This window comes from Gasterosteus aculeatus, chromosome 16 (assembly GCF_964276395.1).
Source record: "Gasterosteus aculeatus chromosome 16, fGasAcu3.hap1.1, whole genome shotgun sequence".
In the NCBI taxonomy this organism is placed as follows: domain Eukaryota; kingdom Metazoa; phylum Chordata; class Actinopteri; order Perciformes; family Gasterosteidae; genus Gasterosteus; species Gasterosteus aculeatus.
In genome coordinates, this window is record NC_135704.1 from 7,046,459 (window position 1) to 7,060,007 (window position 13,549).

At 43.3% G+C, this 13,549-nt stretch overlaps 1 protein-coding gene across 11 annotated transcripts; it reads left to right on the forward strand.

Annotated features, from left to right (window-relative positions):
• Nucleotides 1-171: 171 nt before the first annotated feature.
• On the forward strand, nucleotides 172-12,795 carry LOC120834082 (sentrin-specific protease 7). 11 transcript variants are annotated; one of them, XM_040201860.2, is made up of 23 exons: nucleotides 172-312; nucleotides 2,098-2,187; nucleotides 3,052-3,117; nucleotides 3,221-3,327; nucleotides 4,789-5,037; nucleotides 5,586-5,701; nucleotides 6,074-6,180; nucleotides 6,468-6,792; nucleotides 6,938-7,059; nucleotides 7,631-7,750; nucleotides 7,866-7,899; nucleotides 8,661-8,885; nucleotides 9,044-9,465; nucleotides 9,721-9,848; nucleotides 10,022-10,138; nucleotides 10,221-10,337; nucleotides 10,676-10,771; nucleotides 10,862-11,043; nucleotides 11,198-11,244; nucleotides 11,372-11,415; nucleotides 11,697-11,765; nucleotides 11,853-12,003; nucleotides 12,161-12,795. In XM_040201860.2, exons 1-23 carry the CDS (start codon nucleotides 280-282, stop codon nucleotides 12,296-12,298), a joined length of 3,105 nt encoding a protein of 1,034 aa, XP_040057794.2. In that variant the 5' UTR covers nucleotides 172-279; the 3' UTR covers nucleotides 12,299-12,795. The 11 variants fall into 11 exon arrangements, with proteins under 11 accessions (XP_040057794.2, XP_077946288.1, XP_077946289.1 ...); XM_078090162.1 differs by having other exon boundaries at nucleotides 6,471-6,792; XM_078090163.1 differs by having other exon boundaries at nucleotides 6,471-6,792; nucleotides 8,664-8,885.
• The last annotated feature ends 754 nt before the right edge of the window (nucleotides 12,796-13,549 follow it).

Genomic DNA, 13,549 nt, shown 5'->3' on the forward strand with positions numbered 1-13,549 from the left:
AATTGGCGTCTTAAACTCACAGGAGGTCTCATATTTTATTACATACATATATTTTGCTCATTTCTTTATTTGCAGACACAAGTCCATCCAGTTAAAATCGTAGAAATACAACGAAGACTGGATGCAATACAATACGAGGATAATCGTGGTTCACTAGCTATTACCTGGATTAAATAATCAATACATTAAAGAAAGGGGGCTTTTAACCGCGCCCGGGAACAAACCATATCCTCTTCCTGCCCATGCTGCTTCCCAATAAACACGTCCGGGGGTCACCGGATGTTGCCAAAGTGGCACCGAAGCGCCTGCGAAGTGAGTTTTAGTCCAACAAAATGTGTCTCCAAAGTGTTTGCAAGGTTTCCAATGGGTGCTTTTGAAAACCCCGGTGGTCTACGTTGTCCTTATATTCTCTGTTGGTGTCGGGAGAAGCCCCGGCCTCGGGTAAGCGCGTTCGCTAGCATAATAGACAATGCAGCATAGCGTTAGCAAGCTAGCCCGATGCTAACGCTTTCGGTTTCAAGTCGTGTGATTGTGTCGCGTCCATGCACCTGCAATTATCTAAGAACACGGGCAGGTGGTCGCTGAGGGGCCTGCAGTAAAATAACCATACTAAAGATGCCTTCTTGGGAACAGGGAACGTTTCCCACGCTTTCCCCCACGCTCATTTGTGCAGCTAAAATTGGGGTTTAGAGTTAACCGTAAATAAAGGTAACGTCATCGGAACTTTTTTTAATTGTTGTTTTTCTGAATTAGTCAAACATGTCGAAATAACAAAAGTCACGCGACGTCATATGGCAAATTGCTGCTAACCTCATGCGTACACCAGAGACACGGATTTGTAATTCAAATATATGTGCAGGCATGATATTCCAGCTCAGGTAACGTGTGTTGAAAGAAGTCTGCACCTTTTTATAGCCGAACAGCGCACTACTCTCCCACTGTTTCAGCAATTCCAAAGAATTCTATTATTTCGCCGATAAGTACATACAAATGACAAATTCATTTCAACACAGGAAGGTTTTCATAAGATAATAGATAGATAGATAGATACTTTATTGATCCCTCAAGAGGGAAATTTTGGTATCACAGCAGCATGTACAGGGAAGAAAATAGAATAAAAAGATACACAATATAATAAGATACAATATTAAATTATTAAATAAAATAAACTAAAACTGAAACAAAATAATAACCTTCCAAAAGAGACAATAATAATAATTTGTAAAAGGGGAAGAGGAAGAGGAAGAGCAGCAACATCACAGCAGTACAGGGTTGTTATTGTCATTATTTAGCCAGGGATGATTTATTGTAAAGTGTTATTGTACTGGGCAGGAATGATCTCCTGTATCGGTCCTTGTGACAGCGGAGCTGAAGGAGTCTGTTGGAGAACATGCTCCGCTGTCCCTGGAGCAGGTGGTGGAGGGGGTGGTCAGGATTATCTAATATGGATAACAGTTTCTTCAGTGACCTCCCCTCTAACACCTTTTCCAAGCTGTCCTTTTTGCAGCCAATGATGGAGCCGGCCTTCTTAACAAGTTTGTTAAGTCTGTTGGTGTCACCGGCTCCAATGCTGCTCCCCCAGCAGACCACGGCCAAGTACAAAGCACCGGCCACAACAGACTGATAGAACATCTCCAACATCTTGCTGCACACATGGAAGGATCGAAGCTTCCTCAGGAAAAAGAGTCTACTCATCCCCTTCCTGTAGACGGCGTTGATGTTGGTCTTCCAATACAGTCCTTTCATAGTCCCACATCTCCACAAGACCCTTGATTTGTACTAGTACTGCATTTTTGTATGTGGTGATAAAATCCCTGATTTCTCATTTTTAGTTACTGTGAAAAGCTTTAAATGGTTTGTGAAACTGTCTCTATGTATTACTCATTGGTCTTAATTGATTAAATAACTAAACACCATATGCAAAAACATTGGCTACTTCTATGTAGTCGTCTTTAATGCGTTTTTGTTTGAGCCACCAGATTGGTTTGGGACTTAGAATTCAACATGAGATAATTGTATTTTAAATGACCCGATTAAGGCACCTAGTTTAAATATGCTGACCAATCCTGTTTTTTTTGTATGTTTTTTTTCTTGCAGTGCTCTTGCTGTGTCTTAACTAAATCGTGGACCATGATGGAGCAAAGAAGAGCCTTAACTATTCCATTGAATGTTGACCACGATAAACGGGTATTTGTGAGCGATGTCTTCTTCACATGCATTTTAACTTGTAACCTTTGGGAAACACACTGAAGCCACGCTTGATGGCCGCCGTCATATTGTTGTGTTGTGATGTGTGATGGAATGATGGCTCTCCTCTCACAGAGACCTGCCCGTGCGATTACTGCATCGAACCTGTTGTTAAACATTTGCTGCTAATCCTTCAGCATAGTCCAAGATGATTCATCAAATTTCATTGTTATGTGTGACCAACAGAAGAAAACCTAAAAAAGGATCAGTTTACCATTTAGAGTAAATCCTTACAAATGAACAGTTTTATAGATAAATCGACCTCCCGGTTCAAATGCTGCTCAAACTTGTGTCATTAAAGCAGCACATTGGCTTTTTGCCTCATGTTTTATTCTCAAAAGCTAGACCGTGTTTTGCACACGTGCTCTAGCCTGAGCTCAGCTCCTCCTTTCCCCATCCGTGCGTGTGTGTGTGTGTGCGTGCGTTTAAGAGAGCGAGAATTGGCACCTTTGTGTGTGTGTGTGTCCACATTTAATCTCCTTTTGACAGATGGTGAGTTTAATTTGTTTTTGGCAAGATTGTATGTGTGTTATTTGGTATTATCGAGGCAATTGTCAACATTCATTGCATTCAGCTTGTTTTTGGAGTTTGTGTGTTTGAGAGTAGACATACCTCCTCTGTTACCTACCTAGTTATGTTTCCCCCTAAAGGGCGTTGTTCAGAGGCTCCAAACCCAAAGCGGCCCGTTAAGATGATAAGCTTGAGACAAAAAAGAAACAACAAATATATGAATATAATTGTGACACAAATGCGTTTTGCCCTTGCCTGTGAGTGCATGTTAACTAACCATCCTGTGAATTTTAGGTGGAAAACCCACTCAAAATCTCCATGCCACGTCTGTCATCACATTGTGGAAAGTCAGAAAGACAGGTACAGCGATGCCTTGTGTTTCCCGGGTGACCACATAAACAAATGTCACTGTGATGGTATGGATTCCTCCTGAGACTCCCCATATTTCCTTCCCTTTCAACAGGTTTCCTGGACGGCATTTGCAGGTTGCAAACGCAGACATGGAAGTTCGGAGCAGATCAATGGATCCGAGCGGTTGGATCAGAAGTCTAAAGCATTGGAAATTGTCAGGTAAGCAGCCAAAGGCCACAGGTTGACTTTTTCAGACTTGATTGTCGGCTAAAACAGTCATTGTCCTGCCTGTGACTTAAAAACCGACAGATGGATCTTGTTTATATTGAACTATTCAGTCTGTTACTATTGGAACAATTGAAAAAAAAATTTGAACCATTAATAAGACGATAACACACAAGCAGAGATGACTACTATCTTTGAACGTGGCGGTTTATGAAGAGAGCAATCTGAATGTCCGCGTGCTGACCTCCAATCTGTAAACTCCAACCACGTTGAGTAGGAAGACAACGGAGGGAAGGAGCTCTCCGTCCCCGGCTGGACCGGCTGATAAGAAGCTACAAATAGTTTTAATGACCTGTGACATCTCAAAGCATGACATTCAAAACAAAACCAACGCACTTGGTCCCACATGCTGTCTCATGGATCAAGGCTTCAAACTTGTCTTTGAAAAGCAACACAGGTCTACGGAATCAAAGCAGCTGCATCAGGGAATGTGTTATAAGCTGTAACCGCTGCGCTGCCTTCCAAAATAAACCTCTCGCTCTTCTAGCTCGTCGCTATTTCTTAAAGTTTCACAAGATGGGGCTCTTACTGAAAATGCTAATACGATTGAAAAGATATAAAGCAATTTAAATTTTTTTAGAAGCAATAATAAAATGATTAACTAATTTGTAAACCCTTCGAGCTTTCAAAATCTAAAGTACCTTTGGAGTTCAATGTAATATTATATATATTTATTCAAATTTCACTTAGTTTTTTTGTGTTGCTTTTAATATGACTGCATGTTCAATGTGTTAAATGTACATGTGTTTGTTTTAGTTTTAGTTTGTATTTTAATTAGTAAAATCCCATTTTCCCATTTTATTTAGAAAAAAAGCATCTTGTCTCCATTTTTGAAACTGATTAATGTATTTACTGCACGAGTCAACATCTGTGCTATTAAGCTAATTTATATACCGTATTTTTACAGACTTCTACTGAACTTTTAACTTTAACGTATTTTTCAGAAAAATATTTTTCTTGTTATCTGTCTGTAAAATAAATTCACAGCTGTAAGTGAACAGCCTGACACATTCTTAGTGTTTTACTGATCTACTGGTATTACTAGTAGTTACATTTTACAGCTGACAGAAGACGAGAGCTCAATGTGATGTCTGTAGAAGCATCACACTCACTGATTGTACAGAAACCTGTTAAACCAAAAGTCATCAACGTTTCTTGGAAATTGGATCGTTTCATTCGAGTTGATGCCTTTTTCTATTACCTGCTTGAAGAAAAACTTTCTTATGAGCACCATGACTCAAGGCCAAGCTTATCATGACGGCACACATGGCCTATCTACACCCCTCCCTCTGGATCTTCTGGTAAACACCAGGTCGGACCTGTAATGAGTTATAATACCATGAATACCGAGTTCCAGGAAGGTTGTAAACGCTGCCTCTGTGTTTTATCCTGTAGGAGGAAGCCCTGTCTGATCTTGACCGACGTCCTAGAGACCGAACCGGGCAAGGCGTATATGGAAAGGATCAAACGGGGCCGCGCGTTGGGAAGTCGGATGTTGCATTCAGGGAGGGAGAGCGGTCGATCCGAAAAGGAACCTCTCGTCCGCAGAGATGTGAGGTGCAGATGGAGTGAGTCCAGGAATGACGAGAGCAAGAGTGTCGCCCCTAAATGCAACCAGAGCACCACCTCGTCCCCCCTGCATAGGTAGGAAGTCTGTGTAAAGCACCTTTTATATTTGTAGCTGAGAGCATGTTGTTGTTGTTGTTCCAATAAATGTAAAGCAAGCAGCTGCATAGCTTTGCTAAGCATAGAGATTGTAAAATAGGGGGATGTGGGGTCGGGGGGGCTGCCTGGAATGCAGTTCAACTTGAACCATATTTTGAATGAAATAAAAGGACACGAGTTTCTGAAATTGTTCGTGAATTGAGCCAGACTGCAGCTGCTCAGCGTCACTTTTTAATGGAGTTTGGCCGAATCGTTGGCTCTCAATATTTCCAGTAAGAAAACACGGGGATTTTATTTTAAATAATACCTCACGGAAAGGCTTTCGCAACTTGGATTCTTGTTCCAATAAGTGTTTTTGCATAAATCTTTTCCTTGGATATTTTGTGACACGGTTCGTTTTTATTTGAATATGAAGCTCCTGTATGCTGCAAAGTACTGTGGCGCTTTTAGCTAAAGGAATACGATTTTCTTGCGAACGGCACAATGTGATAAGATTTTTTTTTTTATTCTTTACATTCTCTCTTCAGGTCGACTCTCAAGAGAAAATCACAAAATGGGGACGATGAAGTGGACATAGAGGAAGATATTGAAGAGCTCGTAACAGGAGAGGACAGAGATGACTTAACATTCACGGACGTTGTAGGTGTGTAAACATGAAGCAGACAGTTGCTGATGTGCAGCTGCTCTTCGTGACCATTTCTTTTTTACTCTGTTACTTTTACTTTGAAGCTTTGACTTGATCAGCTGATCACTTACAACTTCATTAGTGTCATTCAAACTTTTTGCTACTCTGCCCCGACTTAAGGGTTCGTCTAATGAGATTAATTGATGCTTTCGTCCCGCATCCACAGCAAACATACATGCTAAAATTGATAGTTCTGTCAAATAAAATGCTATAGAATTTGCTAAGATTTTCCCAGGCGAGCGTGTCTCTGTTTTCTCACTATAGAACCTTAGTAGTATCAGTCGTGGGAGTCTATTTTAGCCCTTATCAGTATTTATCTGCATGATACAGATTGCGGTTTGTCAGTGAGCTGGGAGCCTGCCGTGGACGCAGGGCGCTGTGACGACTTCATCAAGGACAGGTTGACTGATCCAGAAAAAGAAATGGAGCACAGTGCGGTGAGTGCTCTTCATTTACACGCAGCACAAAAGGCTTGAAGCACACGGCCTGACGTGCACCTCGTTATGTTCAAGTTGTTGCATTCATCACATCCCCATCATGTCATGCATAAGTGCATTTTAGTGCTTAGTGACACTACAACAGGGCTCTGGATTTAATACGTCAGATAAATGTGAAAGCCACAGAAGGAGTATGAATGTCCGGAATAGTACATGTGCATTTCACGGCGGGAAGTGAACGTTGCTATTCATTTATTGATGAGCTGCTGCCTCCTGTGCCGTCTCAGCAGAAGAGGAAAAAAAAGGATGCGGGCTCCCAGGTCAACGGGACCGGCAGCCACAACCACCACCGCGAGAGTGTCCTGCGTCTCACCGGAGAGGACGGAAGAGATGGAGGACAGGACCCAGCGTGCGTTTATCTGGAAGGAAGCGAAGAGGATGCAGATTTGGAAAACCTGGGCCGCAGCATCGTACAGTCCCGGGTGGGAGTGAAGGATCCAGCAGAAGTTCTCGTCCCAACCGAGTTGGAAGCCGGAGAGTCCCTTGGTTCCCCCGGGAGGAGTCCATCGTCTAGCCAGGACCACACAACCGCAACCAGCCCCCCCGAACCCAGTGAGTACAGCAACACAGGGGGGAGATTTTCTCAACATGCTGCGTTCTACTGCTTTGTTTGAAAGGACATACGGAGAACTCGATTGCTCAGACAGTCTTATTTCTGAAGCTAAGCAATGCATCATCTTTTTTTTTTCTCCTCTAGTTGTGCTGTCCAGTGATGATGAGGAGGGTGCTGACCTGGCCTCCGGCGCAGTGATACAGGGACGATGCCCGCAGGATGTAGTGGCCGATCAGCTGGAAGCTTCGGACGTAGAAGACATCCAGGTTGGCAAAATGTGTCCCTTTATTATGTTAGTTCTCTACAATTCAACAGAAACACAATTGATAGAAGGATGTTTTCTCTGAAGAGTTAGCCCTGAGGCAGGCTGGAGAAGAACAGGACAGACATGTATATCTAATCATGGATGTGGTATCTCTCTAAATGTCTTCATCTACATGGCTGTATGTCCTTGTGTCTTGTTAGTCCTATTTAGTCATGTTTAAAAAAACATGTTGTAAAATTAGCGGCAAAGAGATCTGCAGTCACTGAAGCTTGAGCGGACAGGAGCCTCGTAGGAGCTTCTTACATCATTTTAACTCGTATTGTCTCTCTTCAGAGAGGTGTTTATAAAAGATACCAAAAGTTTCAGAATACATTGCAGTCGAGTACTACTAGGTGGCGCCAAAGTGATACCCACACATAGTGGCATGAAGGGAAATGGTATTCAATTGAAAAAGTAAAAATGCGTTTCAGCTTTATTAATTGGCAGCAGCTCGATCTCATTGCAGTTTAAGTGTTCAATACACTGTTCACGTGTATTACCGTTATTCCAAACTGAATGTTTGTGTGTTGCAGGTATTTCCGGGGGTTGCAAATCTTTCCGGCTCAACGAAAGATTCAATTCCCAGTATGGGCTTCTCCTTCTCCACGCTGTACTGTGGAGGTTACCAAGTGAAAGCAAATGGAGACTTCATGGTAAACTGTGAACAGCCAGATTCCGAGTTGATATCGTTTATTTATTCAGTATTCGTATCGCATATTTCAGGACATGTCTAACCGGTCTAACACCGTTTTCTTACGTCTTTCACAGATAGCCGACCAGCAAATCACAATCCCGCTCACAGGTACTGTTATCAATGGTTATTTGGGCCGATGGTATCGAGTGGTATCTGCGGCCCGCCTGAGCTCTTTGGCCTGGGTTGTTTTAAACTCTCTGTTTTGGTCGTTCTGTCTGCACACCATCAACTCCCAGCTTAGCCGTCTATTTCAGGTGTGTGTGTGTGTGTGTGTGTGTGTGTGTGTGTGTGTGTGTGTGTGTGTGTGTGTGTGTGTGTGTGTGTGTGTGTGTGTGTGTGTGTGTGTGTGTGTGTGTGTGTGTGTGTGCGTGTGTATTCCTGGATTAGACCCTCAAGTCTCTGGTGTACTTTCACCTTCTGAGCCTGTGAAATATCTCCACTATGGTAGTAATGTCTTGAGATTTGAACTTAGATTTGTGGTGTGTAACACACACGTTAGAAAAATATATAGTCAGGATTGGAAATCCCATTTGATGGAGTAACCGTTGCTTTGACCTTGAGCAACAATGTAGAGATTTCAGCATTTACTTTGATTAAAAATGTTTGTCGTATTCACAGCTTCTGATCATGGAAGCTCTAAAGCTGCATTCAGGCGTCTGCAGTGGATCTACAGAGAAAAGCTTACATCTAGACAGATGATGGATTGACTTTCTTTGCTTTTGAAGTTGATGTGGATGAATGCGACAAGACAGGAAAATGTGATGTGTATTCTTGTTTTATTTGGTTTCTTTAGTGCGTGTGGTATTATTTTGAGTGGCGTTAATACAATCGGGATCGTCTAAACTAAACCCGCCTTCGCTTTTCTCCAGAAGCTGTTGAGGGGGCAGAGGTGACTTTAACCGTGGACCGTAAGGACCTGAGGAGGTACAGCGTGTGGGAACAGCAGGACCTGGAGGACCGGGGGCTTCGCTTTGAGGACGACGAGCAGCCTTCCCCCGCTGCGATCCTGTTTTGTGTGTCAGAAAGTGCCGCTGCTGCTGTGCATCGAGAGCTCCTGGAGCGGTGTGTCCCACAAAACAGAAACAAGAGCTCTGGTGAGACACCCGGCACACTTCAACCTCGCGTTGCTCAGTGTGCAGCGGAATACGTAGCTTGAAATGGCTTTGTGGTGTTTGAAGTGTCCCATCAGTCCTAATGTAAATCTGCATGATGTATCTTTTTTTTCTTTTTTCTTTAAATGTTATTGGAACAGGCCCCTTCAGCGAAGTGAGCCCCTTCATTCTGCTGACGCTGAAATACCCCGTGGAAGGAGTGGAGGGGGCTTTGTTACGCTCCCTCCTGGACATTGACTGTCTCAACAGTCTGACACATGAACAATCCACCGGCAACTTGGACGCATGTAGCTGTTTGAAGGGCTTCCACACTCCTGTCCTTTCTCTGGATGACAGCGTAGAGCTGATCAGAAGAACTGGCCTGGGCTCTCATCTGCTGTCTCTGCTCGGCCTGCAGACCGCCGACTCTCGTCCGGGCTCAGACCAGGACGGTCCACATTCCGACACCGACAATGACGGCGCAGCACACATCCAGCTGCAGGTTGAGACGCAGGCGCAGACCGAGCTGGAGCGGGAGGCAGAAAAAGACCCAAAGACACAACTCAAACCGGACCAGGTTCAGGTGAGTTGTTTAAAACAGAGCCTACCTGATAAATACTTAGTTAGTAAATAGTTATTTACCTATATTTGCTCATTTGTAGAATCCACAAATAGTTAACTTTGGATGAAAGTCTGAAAAATGAATTGTCAATCACACTGCAACCCCTCAGATTGTCCTCATAGGCTGACCCCCTTTTTGGGAACGACTTTATCACATAACCAGTGTTAAATCTTACGGAGTACATGTTGCTGCTATGATATGTATTCCCTCCCACAGGAAAAACCGGTGGAGCCCCGCCCTATTTATACACTGTGCCATCGTAGAACCAAAGGATCCTTCTCCGTGTCCATGTGTAAACCTCGCTCAAGCTTGATTAAATTCAAGCACCAGGGCCTGGCTCGTAGGCAAGTGACCGAATTATCATTTATGCAGCCCGCAGTTCACTCTATGCATGCGCTGATCCAAGGTTTCCTCTCAGGATACAGAATAGGATACAGATAAGGATACAGATAACTGTAACCAGCCATCTACTGCTACTGTAAACCGGCTCATTCTTCTTTCCTCCACCTCTGCTCAGGTTGATCCAGTTTCCCCCTCCGCCGTTGAAAGGAGGAATAACCGTCACAATGGAGGACCTGCGCTGCCTTGACTGCGGGCACTTCCTGAATGATGTGATCATTGACTTTTACCTCAAGTAGGTAGTACAGTAGAATCATTCCCACTAGATGGTTGGCAAGAGATCCACTATTGAGCACGCTGGTGTGTTTTTGAACCAGATACCTCCTCCAGAATGCTTCTGCTGCGTTGGGCGAGCGCTGCCACATCTTCAGCAGCTTCTTCTACAAGCAGCTGACACGGAGGGACAACGCCAGCGAGGGCGTCACCAGCGACTCGTGCGTAGTGCGCCAAAAAATTAGACTTTTTTTTATTTGTGCTTCATCCAGGAGGAGATGCTTTCTTCTTTTTGTGTTTTATTTTTTATAATACCAATATGCAGCAAGGCATTTGAGTGGAAAGTACATTATCGTGTAATAGTTATTAATCATTTTATAAGTTAGCAGCTTCGTAAAGCCCTCAACTTAGTATTTTGCAAGTTAAAGAGTAATTTTCTTCCACTTCTTTCAAGAGCTTGAGGTTCAGTATATAGCGAGCAGTAAACAAAAACTCTTTATCTCAGAGCTACTCTCAAGTGTCTGTTAAAAAATGCCTGAATTTTTTTGTGTTCCACCAGTGATCAGAGGCAGAAGCGGCACCAGCGGGTGAAGACGTGGACACGCCACGTTGACATCTTCGAAAAGGACTTTCTGTTTGTTCCTGTCAACCAGGAGTGAGTTAAATCCCCTGAAGCGGTGCTTTGTGCAGTGGCTGGTTTCCTGCGTTGCTCTGTGACATCACACGTGTCTGTGGTCTTCTTTAGGGCTCATTGGTATTTAGTGCTCATCTGCTTTCCCGGACTGGACGAGGCAAAGTCGGAGACCTGGAGCGGTCCAGACGGCGAGTCGCGGGACCGAGAGGCGGCTCGAGGCTCCGAAAGCCCGAATGACAGCCAGCAGACGCCGGGCACATCAATCCACGAGGACGGCTTGGACACCGAGACGGGTTCGTCCGACCAAATGACGCCTAACGAGCTTAAATGACCGCTTGTCTTTGCAAACATCCTCTGTTGTCGTCGTTCAGTTCCAGAACTTTATCTAGGGACGTTTCATCTTGATTCTAAAGTTTAAATCCCCGGGTTTCTTTTGTGTGTTTTTAGAAAAGCCTTCGGACGATTCCACTAAAGAACCGTCGCCTGGTCCAGTGGTAAGAAATCATTTTGTCATGTTCTCACGAGGACCAGCGTTACATTCTGTCTCTCTCACAGACAAATGTTCAACACTTTTGACTTTGTTGGTCCAAGTCTACTCAGTCTAATTCTTTCTATCTGCAGAGCTGCACAGAGCAGACCTGCCAGAAGCGATCTGTTAGCAAGAGGTGAGTGTGCGGTTACAGAGAGTCTCACATTAATCTGCTGCCTGATACACAACAATGAGAACTGGTGCGGTATTTCTTCAGTCATTGCTTGCACAATTTCATTCTGAAACATGCGATGCTTTTTGCCAACTAACCAAATTATTCCGTATAACCTACAGAGCACTCTAAATAGAAAGTGGGTTATCAGTGGCCTATAAAGGATAGTTTTTTTTTTGTTGCTGAATGATCGTATGCTTGTGTGTCTCCGACACCTAATGCCGGATGGGCCTCTTTTCTTGTAGGCCATGTATTCTTATCATGGATTCCCTGAAGCTCTCTCTTCACGAGCGGGTCTTCAAATTGTTACGAGAGTAAGTATGACACCTGGATTCTGTCTGCCAGCAGCAGCACGTGTGTGCTTGTAAGTGGATGTGAGCAGACGCGTGTTTGTCCCTCAGTTATCTGCAAGCCGAATGGGAGGTGCGTCGTGGTTCCACGAGAGACTTTAGTCCCGATCAGATGCAAAGCTCGCACTGCAAAGTTCCCCTCCAGGACAACAGCAGTGACTGCGGCCTTTACCTCCTCCAGTACGTCGAGAGTTTTTTGAAGGTAAGAACTGGACTGAAACCTTTCAAGTAGTTTGAATATTGGATTGGCAACCAAAATAAAATGTATTTTTTGGGGGGGGGAAAGCTCAGTGGGACACTTAAATGTTTTAAAGCATGCACACATTGGAATGGGAAATGATCCATGCTTCTGCTCTCAGGACCCTGTGGTGCACTTTGACCTCCCGCTACATCTACAAAAATGGTTTCCCCGGCAGCAGGTGCGGCGGAAACGAGACGAAATCCGCGATCTGGTCCTTTACCTTCACCGAAATCAGAACCATGGTAGTGACAGATGAGAGGGATGGAGCGGCCGTTCGCTCCATCACATTCCCGTAGCCATAATGTCAGCGTGAACTAAAAGGATTTCCTTTACGTTGGATACTGTTCTTCTGTTCTATGTTAACTTGAGCAAAACATGTTAACATCTGTCTTTGGCTGTGAGTTCTGTGAGTGAACATTAAGGCATCAGTGGATTTATGATGATCAAGTAGCTCTTTTGCAGTAGATTAGATCTGGATGTGAAACTCTTTCTACATCCCACAACCTTTTACAATTTTTTTTATGCAGCAAGATCTTTTTATAAAAGCAATTTTTTGTATTTATTTTTAATAGGAATGTGTGTAAACAGGATTTAACAGTAAAGCAGAGTTTGTACAGCAAGTTTTACTTTTATTTTTAAATATTTTAAGGTCATGTGTTACTTTTTTTAATCTGTCATTGGTTTTTCGATTCAAAGCTCTTCTGGTTCTTCATTCTTCGAATAGATTCACTGAATAAACGCAGCCATGTCACATGTCTGAATTTCACTATACGATCATTTGAATCCTCGGGAACTGGAATCCCCTTATTCTGTTCCATCGTTTGTCCCTTTTTTGAATTCATGATAAAAGAAAAGAAATAACTTTGAGCCACTCGGTGCCTCCTACACCTCCCAGAGGAAACTATCATCAGGAAACGTACTATTCCCTAACAAATTGAGCTGTCGTATGCTAATTCCTATTCTTCCCTCCATTTTCCTAAGGGACATTTCTGTCAGTCACCACCGATGCCTAAACTGCTCTCGGCAGAGATTCTGAGCCTTGTGTCGCTTTCTTCACCTCTCTGTATCTTTCAAAGCCATTCGTTCTTTCAAGTCATTGTGTTGGAGGAATGTACAGCACCTGGTTCCAAAGTGTCTTTTTCATGATGAATTCTTGTCTACCAAATAACACTTAATAATTTTTCTGGAATCTCAGAGCTAGATGATTGTATTAAACAATCCCAGCGTGTTCTCTATGACAAATACAAACCAGGCAATGGTAGAGTCCTGATTCCTGACTCTTATTTCACATGGTAACAGGATGAGGATTAGAGCTGTTAACTGAAACAAAGGTACACATGCCCATGTTGTATATCAGCTGATTTGGTCCTTATATATATATATATTATATATATATAGTGTTTTTTATATATATATATATATATATATATATAATGTTTTCTTTGGTTTCTGCTCTGTTCATAATTCCAGAGAAGCGAACATTTAATATCAGGCCAAAAGCATTCAT

Coding starts and splice junctions, on each gene's coding strand:
- LOC120834082 (XM_040201857.2), top strand. CDS start 280: ATGTTGCCAAAGTGGCACCGAAGCGCCTGCGAAGTGAGTTTTAGTCCA. Junction 5,702..6,073: donor AACATTCACGGACGTTGTAG/GTGTGTAAACAT, acceptor TGCATGATACAG/ATTGCGGTTTGTCAGTGAGC. Junction 8,886..9,043: donor AAACAGAAACAAGAGCTCTG/GTGAGACACCCG, acceptor TTATTGGAACAG/GCCCCTTCAGCGAAGTGAGC.